An 8,705-nucleotide genomic window follows, 5' to 3' on the forward strand; every position below is an offset into this window, starting at 1 on the left:
GAATTAACCAAAAGAGAGATCATCCCAGGTGGGCCGGACTTAATCAGGCAAGCCCTTTAAAAGAGAGCTGTGATCTTCCTTAAGAAAGGCATTTCTCCTTGGAGAAAAAGTCACTATGAGTTCTAGAGCTCTAAAGTTCTAGAACTGAATTCTGCCAACAATCAGCAAGCTTGAAAGAGTACACTGGCCCTCTCATGGGCCCACCACCTCAGCTGGCACCTTGATTGCAGCATCACAAATCTCTGAGCAGAGATCTCAGACATACCATGCCTGGACTCCTTACAATGGAAACTGTGAGGTAATATATGCGTGTGTTTTTTTTAACTGCTAAATTTGTGATAATCCACACAGCCATAGGGAACTAATGGCAAAGTAAAGAAAATCATAAAAAGGGAGAGGGACAAAGGATTGCTTGGGAATCATCGTGAATGTTTGGAGGTAGCTGGGGAGGGGGAAGTGAGAGAAGGGCCTAAACTATGCCAGGAAGGGTTGTTCTGGGCACTCCACATGTATTATTTCATGTAAACATGCCAACTCTCCTGGGAAGTATTTCTAATCCGCTTTACAGATAAGATGCTGAGTGTCTCTCAGAGGACTTTAATAACTCACTCAGGGTACATGATTATCCTGATTGAAAGGAAGATCTTCTTCCTCCTGGAGACTCCTGTCCTCCACATCACATCACAGGCTCACTCTAGACCCCAGAAAGGAAGGTCACATGGCAGCCAGGCATGAGAGAGGAGCTGCCGTGGTGTTTCCATTGCAGAACAGAGCCTGGTGGCATGTCATTGCTGCATTAGCTTCCTGCTCCTACAACACAGCAGTTTGGGGTCTGTTCTCCCTGGGAACACCCTCTCCAAATTCCATCCACCAAAACAATTTTTTTCCACACAAAAAAATGCTTGACTAGAGAAGAAAAGAGATGAGCTTCTATACTAGCATATTTCTATCCATAGATATTCAAACCCATAGGGGTACAAATCTCAAAGGACAGACGTCAGCTGTTCAACATTGTGATGGGAAAATTGAGGAGGCTTGTGGTTACTGGCATTTCCCAAACTCACTCCGAAAAAGAAACTATGCTCCCCTGCATGTGCGCGGGTACACACACACACACACACACACACACACACACACACACACACACCACTCTCCCAAGCCTGCAGAGGGAAAACAACTAACTCCTGTCCAACTCATCTAGGTCATGCAGACCCTTACATCCAATGCTGGCTTCAGTTAATTTCATCCCAACTTTCACTGAAAAAATAATCCTCCGCCAAGTTACCATGTATCTCTTTTCAGCCCCAAAGCCTTCAGGATAAAAATCTGTTTGGTTTTTTCTTTTTTCCTTTTTTTTTTTAATGTTGCTCAAAATAGTCTTCTCTGCTCAAATAATTTTGCAATATCCCTTATCCCACCAATCTTTTCCCCACAGAGTACCTCCCCACCACACACATCTCAAAGTTGGCTGGAGTTCTTCCAGGCTCCTGTGCATGCCCATTCCCAAGCCTCCTTCCACTTTACCTCTTCTCATTGAAGACCAGGAGTCTGGAGCTTGACTGAGGACAAGGAGATGCATGGGAGGAAGGCAGGTCTCTCTGCACAGCAGGCAGAATACTGCATTCTCCTCCACGTTCACATCCTAATCCTGGGAATCTGGGAATCTGTTACATTATACAGCAAAGAGGAAGTAAGGCAGCAGATGGGATTAAGGTACACCATCAGCAGAGTTTATCCTTACAATAGGGTTTATGTGGAAGACAAATGCAGAAGGTAGGGAAGTGGGTAGTAAAGCAATAATATGAAATAGGAACTTGAAGCACCATTGCTGGCCTTGAACATGGAGAAAGGAGCCATGAGCCAAAGAACATGGGTGGCCTTTAGAAACTGGAAAGGGCAAAGAAACAGGTTCTCCTTAGAGCCTCCAGAAAGGAACACAGCCCTTCCAACATCTTGATTTTAATCCAGCAAGATCCATTTCTGATTTTCTAACTTCCAGAAGAGCAAGATGATGAATTTGTATTGTTTAAACCACTAAATTTGTGGTCACAGGTTACAGCAGAAATAGGAAAGTAACACACTGTGTGTGGGAATGTTACATAATCTCTCCTCCACACCTAGTCAGCCTCACCAGGACAGGATCCCCAAGAGGAATGGATGGAATTGCTCCACCTCCTCTCTGGCACACGAGGATATAAGTCAGATCCAAAGAGTGAGCTCAAGGACTAATCAGGTGTCTTCAACAACAGAAGATGGCGGCAGAGGCCCAGACTCAAGGCATTAGAGGTTGTTCCTGTGAGTTACTGTCACATAAGGTCTCCATCTGTCACTGATCTTTTAAGGGTTCGGAATTCTGCAACATAGGCATCTAGGTAATACAGGACACCCAGGAGTCCTCGTGCATATGAGACTGCAAATAAATCAAGTCCAAATTATGTATCTCCTTAGCATGGTTTTGATTTTCTGTGAAACCTACTATTAAGCCAGCTTCTTGAGAGTAGGGCGTTTGTTTTATTGATTGCTGTGCCTTATAACAAACACCTAGGACGTTCTAGCTGTGCAATAACTCTGTATTGGATGCGGAATGGCTTTTTCCCCCAAGGAGGGACACATTCGCAGGAAAAGCCTTTAAACCTCTCCAAACTAAGCCCAACCCCAGCTCTGACATGCCCCCTGCTCCAGAGCCCCTCCCTTCTTGGCTCCCACCCTATTTAGAGCCCAATAGGGCATTTGACTCATGTATCTTTCCCCATTCCCAGGGGTGGGGGAGTGGGAGCATTGTGTCCCGGTTGGATCTCCAGACACAGAGTCAGATTTGTACCCCTCAAAAGGCATATCCTAGAAACATGAAAGGCTTTTCATTTTCTCCGTGAGCATGTATCCAAGTCCGATATTGGAGCTACGAGATGTACAATCGTCTCTGCCCGTACGCTGAGTCCCCTCAAACGTCGGAGAGGCCGTTGGAAGTTTTGCTTCTTTTCAGGGGTCCGGCGTATTCTCAAAGCGCCCCTCGTGAGCCGTCCGCGGCCGCTCACGCCCTTTAGCGCAGTCTTTGCCCGGGACTGGCAGGAGATCCCGGCGGGGGAAGCCCCGGCGGCGCACGCCCACCCCAGGCCTGGAGCTCCCGGCGCCGCCGCAGCGCCGCGCGCCACCTGCGAGCCCAGAGGCGGCTCTGCCCTTCCTTCTTTCCTCGAGGCATCGGCTTCCTGCCCGGGATTCCCAACCCCGGGCCCGCCTCGCCCCTTGGCGCCTCGGCGGCGCTCGGTCCGCTGCAAAGAGTTAAGACTCCGCTACCGACGCTCCCCCGGCGGCTGCAGGTCCCCAGCACTGCTCGCCGCTCCTGATTGGCTGAGCGCCTGTCAGTAGTAAAGAGTATCAGATAGCAAACTTGAGGCCTTCATAAAGGCGTGGTGGCGATACTCCGCAATCGCGGGCAGCCTATGACATCAGCCAGGAACGCCTGGGATGCCGCTGCTCCTGGCCAACCTCCGAGGAGGAGGAGGGTCCTGCCGGCTAAGAGATAATTAGCCCCGCACCGCGAGGGGGGAGGCGCCAGTTTTCTGGGGACACTGGCTGCCACTGTACTCCTACCCAGGGGAACTCACGGAGAGTTGGATGCATTCTGGGTTGTTAGCTGCGGTCAGCTGGGCTCCCGGGAGCCTGTTCCTGGTGGAAAACAGGGGGCGTCTGGCAAAGGGACCAGCGGCTTCCTGAGACAACATGACACTTCTGGGGTCTGAGCATTCTTTGCTGATTAGGAGCAAGTTCAGATCAGGTAGGGCTAAGGCACTTAGCATTCCATTCCTTCTTAAACTTTCCTTTTCTGCAATTCTCAACTCTAGAAACTACTTTCCAATAAATGTTTCAAAGCCTGCCATGCCTACCTCAACTTTGTTCCCCAAAAGCACATTTTGGAAGCAAAGAATTTTATTTGACTTTGGGGGGTCTTTAATGTCTTCTGTTGTAAATGATATGAGATGTTAAGTGTGGTTTTTCGACTGTGAAAAGGCCAAGCCTATCTATCTATCTATTTATTTATTTAATTTATTATCGGCGTACCTATGAATAGAAATTTTAGAGGTGTACATCCAAAAGGAGTAACTTTGAAAATGAGCAAATAAAGGATTTCAAGTTTGGAAGCTGTGTAATATCAGTTATAATTGCTGAGAATATGGACCTGATTTGTGTATTAGATACAGGGGTCACTTAAAATGTAGCTAATCCAAACAAATGTATTTCCCAAAAAAGTCACTTGGGGGAAGTAAAAATAGCAAATTTGGAGCACACCAACTATTTAAAATGACATCACTGTAGGAAAAAAAAAAAAAAAGAACCCAGTGCCACAAATATTTTTTTTCCCAAACCATCTGATATTTATAAATGGAGAATTTCCCCCCAAATTTCTGTGTTAGTGGCACATGGAGAAACTTCTCAAAGGACGTTGAGTGGAGGTGAGTGAAAGGGAGAGACGGGATCTCTCACTGCTCTCCAGGAAGAGTTTGTGTAGTGTGAGTCCCCACATGGAAACAAGGTGACACTTGATGTCTAAAGTTATTTTTCAGCAGCTCTGTGTATAATATTGGTTTTATAAACAATCAACTTAATAATGATATAAGTTACATTTAGAAGATGGATTACTTTTATGGAGAATTCTGATGTGAGCATTCAATATTACAGGGCTTAGTTTGCTAAGCAATGTTTCCTTAGCCCTTCTAAATGGGGCTATTCAATTGTTTCATTTAGCATGGATGGTTCAAAAATGAGAAAAGTAGATCCTGGGAGGTAAGATTTATCCATAACTTTCTCAGATGGCCTTGGGTTTTAGATGACTGTGGGGTCAACTGGAGATTTTCTTAGGATCTGCACTGTTGAAGCCAGTTGAAAATTCAAGAGCTTAAGCGGCCACAAGCCTACTGAGGCCCTGAAGCCCTCGAATGAGTCTGCCAGCCACTGGGGTCCACAGTGGATTAAGTCCTTGCCTTTCCATGGTGAGGTGAGGTGGTTGGTCTGTTAATCATCTAGAGACCTCGCCACAGCTTTGTAATTTGGTCAAAACCGCAAGGCAACACTGCCACCTTTCTGAAGAACAGAGGATGTAGATTTGTTTTGCTTGGAGCTGCATTCATTTTAAACGTTCCCTTGCTAGTTTAAACGTGGAGGGTGGGGAGGGGCCGGTTTGTCTCTAACAGGATTCAGTGAAATACTTGATAGTAGACTTGTAAAACAGATTTATCAGAGGAATCCTTCCTTCAGCTAAAGTACAGTGGTGAGGAAAGACAGTTTTTGCACGGTTCCCAATTCCCATCTCAGTGAATTGGTGGAGTCCTAGAGTCTCCCAAGCAGACCTTGCAGATCCTGGAGCTTCAGAGAATTCCAGCCTCACTTTTTTTTTCTTAAGCTTATACTGGCTTTTGTGTCATAAGAAAAAGTAGCATGGGGAAAACATGATATCAAAGCAGAAGCAGGCGTGCTTAATCCTTTGCCTTTGATAAACAAGAAACCTGAAGTCTGAAAGGACAAAGTGGTTTGGTTATCTAAGATGCAAAGATTCATAGTCTCTTGAAAGACAGTGAAAAAAAGTAGAATATAAAACTTACTTTAATGTTGAAGATGGTGGTTATTATTTCTGGATATAATTATGACTATAGCTGTATCACCATTGAGGTCTGGCTGGCAACATGCTAACAAAAGGGCTCTCTCTGAGAGAACTCAGTTTATTTTTTCACAAATAATGAGTTAGGGCTCCAACTTTGTTTTGATCTCTCTCTCTCCCCTCAACCCTCTCTCTCCCTCCCTCTGCTGTGTATATGTTCCTTCTTCATCTTCTTCTTCTTTTCTTCTTTCCCTTCTCCTTCTTCCTCCCCTTCCCCTTCTCCTTCTCCTTCTTGTCATCTTTTCTTCTCCTCTTCCTCCTCTTCTCCCTTTTCCTCCTTCTCTTCCTCTTCATCTTCTTCTTCGCCCTCCTCTTCCTCCTTCTCCTCCTCTTCTCCTCCTCCATGAGCAAGTCAAACTGTAAACTATAAACTCATAAAACTGTTTCTATCTCACGGTGAATATTTGCTTTGATAGTAGATCCTGGTATTATGTATTTCACTAAAAATATTTCAAAAAATAAATGCAACTAAATTGTTCTTTGATTATAGCAACGGACTCGCTGTGACAGGGCTTGTTTATGAGTGAGCAGATAACTGTTTTCACTCTGAAATTGGCAGGGATGCCAACCATGTCTGACCAACTTTCTAAGCTGTATTTGAGTTTGTGATTAAGGACAAAATTATGCTACAGCTATAATAAACTCTGAAATTTTACATGTATGAACATATTTAGTGATACAAACTCATTTGAGAGGCCGAAGGGTCTCATGGTTGAGTGTGTAGGTCTGGGGTCAGACGAGCCGGATGTTGAGCAGTGGTCTCTGCTTCTTAGCTGAACGACCTTGAACCTTAGGTAAATTACATAATTGTGCCTGGATTAGCCTCATCTGAATAATGCTTATAGGGTTGTTGTGAAAAATAAATGTGAGAATGGAAGTAGAGAACTTAGAATGAGGCCTAGCTCTTAGACCCTTAGAAATGCTTCACAAATTATTCTTCTGTTATTAATATTAATGTGCAGTGGGATCTTTGGTTGGTCACTTCCTCTCTTGGGGTCCCAGTTACTTAATCTATAAATGTCAAGTTTGGACTAGGCAATTTCTTAGATTCTTTTGGTAACATTCCATGGTTCTCTGAAAACACATAAAGATTGACTGGGAAGAAGCAGAACTGATTGCGCTGTGTCTCCGTTGGCCGAAAAGTGTAGGCAGTTTACATAGATGCAATAATGTGTATTATCTTTAAACTAACCGCATTTTTGCAGTTTTAATCTTCTCACTTATGCTGATAAAATGTCTAATCGGGATTATTATCAATGTTTCTCATTATCAATTTTTGTGTTCTACAAAATATGTGCATATTCATATGTACACACACGTGCACACACGCGCACACACACACACACACACACACACACACTTTACACATAAAAGATCAAAAATAGAGAGAAAGGTTCATTAATGGATTTTGCTTCTAAAAAACTGTTATGTTTCTTTTGCTTCTTTTTTTTTCCCACTTTTCCACTTCAGACAGTTCAAACAAAGGTAAACTCTGATAACTGCTATAACCTTGCCCCCAATCCCTACAAATATAATATTGGACTTAGCAAATAAAAATATAGAATATCCAGTTCAGTTTGAATTTTAGAAAACAATAATTAATATTTTTAATATATAGCAATACTTGGGACATATTTTTATTGAAATCCAAATTTCACTAGGCCTTCTTCATTTTATTTGGCAGTCCCACCCACAATCTGAGAGGTCTTGGATCAACGCTGTCTGCTTCCCCTCTTCCAGTATCCCAACAAGCTTTTGAGATTCTGGGTCCCCAAAGATTCTCAAAAATGCAAAATTTGTATTTTAAGCATAAAAGCAGAAGACTCAAAATGAGGAGGGGGTACCATGAGAATGAATCCCGGATCCCCTGGAATAGAGCCAGCATATGAGATGAGGAAGAACATGGAAGCTTCACTCCTGGCTTCGTGGCAAGGAGGGAGATAAGCTCAGCTGACAGGCTGGTGCTCCAGCAGCAGGGGCCCCGGAAGTTGGAGCTGCAGCTAGAAGAAGCTAGAGAGCACACAAAGCAGACACTCAAGAAGCAGTAACTGAACTCCGCTGAACACTCAGCAGTGGCTGAACTCAGCAGTGGCTGAACCCACCGATTCTGTGCTCTTCTACCCCAATAGCACCCAGAATCAGGCCTATGGTATCTGCAATTGTTTGCTTGTCCCTCCAGCGAGAGCAAGGGACATCTCAGCAGGACTCCAAGGTTAATCTTTTTTGTTCTTTCTCTATTCTTCATCTTTCAGATAACCTAAAAAGAATGTTGATGCCTACTTTAAGCTGGATCCTTAACATCTCTAGGGCTGAATTTTCTCTCTTACGAATTGAGGTTGGACTAAGAGATTGGTACCCAAGATTTTTACCATAATGGACACTATTGAAGAAATTTCTATCATGAACTCAAAAGAAGCCCAGACCCTGGTCCTATCTTTACCATCAATCAGTTTTCTAGCTTAGGACAAATAATTTAACCTAGAAGAATATCTTTTCCATAATACGTAATATATATGTATATGTATCTAATCTAGTTTACCTCTTTGGCTCTCATTTTCATCTATAAAACAGGAGGTTTTGACTGGTTCATCTCTGAAGTTGCTTCTAGCTCTAAGATTCTATATGTTTTCAAGTGAATTTTGACCCTAAGGATTTTTATAAATGCTTGATCAAATAATTACCATATGGGAATACAATTAGCTGGACCTGAAAATATGAATGTATATTAATTGCTAAATAGGAATTTACAATCTTTCCTGAAAGACTAAAGGAACATTCAAACTCTGGCTCAGGCCACCTGCTTGACCTCATTGCTCTCTCCTCTAGTCCCACTGCGTAAGATTTACTCACATCTCATGTGTCCATTCCTCTCCATCTTCATCTCTATGGCAAGATCCTCAACCCCTTATCTGCCCTGCCCTAGTTTTATTCAAAACTTTTATCACTATTGGACAGACTAAACCTTTTACTTGTTTATTATTTTCCCATAAAGGCAGAATTTTTTTAATTGCTTGTTTCTTTTTTTTTTTTTTTTTTGAGTTGGAGTCTTACT

At 43.3% G+C, this 8,705-nt stretch overlaps 1 protein-coding gene across 2 annotated transcripts in view; it reads left to right on the forward strand.

Annotated features, from left to right (window-relative positions):
• Window positions 1-3,425: 3,425 nt before the first annotated feature.
• MYOCD (myocardin) overlaps window positions 3,426-8,705 on the forward strand; it is a 103,370-nt gene continuing 98,090 nt past the window's right edge. For both annotated transcript variants that reach the window (XM_008051512.1, XM_008051513.1), the window contains exon 1: window positions 3,426-3,775. In XM_008051512.1, the coding sequence (XP_008049703.1) occupies window positions 3,721-3,775 (55 nt within the window). In that variant the 5' untranslated portion in view covers window positions 3,426-3,720. The remainder of the gene's footprint in view (window positions 3,776-8,705) is intronic.

This window comes from Carlito syrichta, unplaced genomic scaffold (genome assembly GCF_000164805.1).
Source record: "Carlito syrichta isolate Samal-C Ts95f unplaced genomic scaffold, Tarsius_syrichta-2.0.1 Scaffold182362, whole genome shotgun sequence".
Lineage (NCBI taxonomy): Eukaryota > Metazoa > Chordata > Mammalia > Primates > Tarsiidae > Carlito > Carlito syrichta.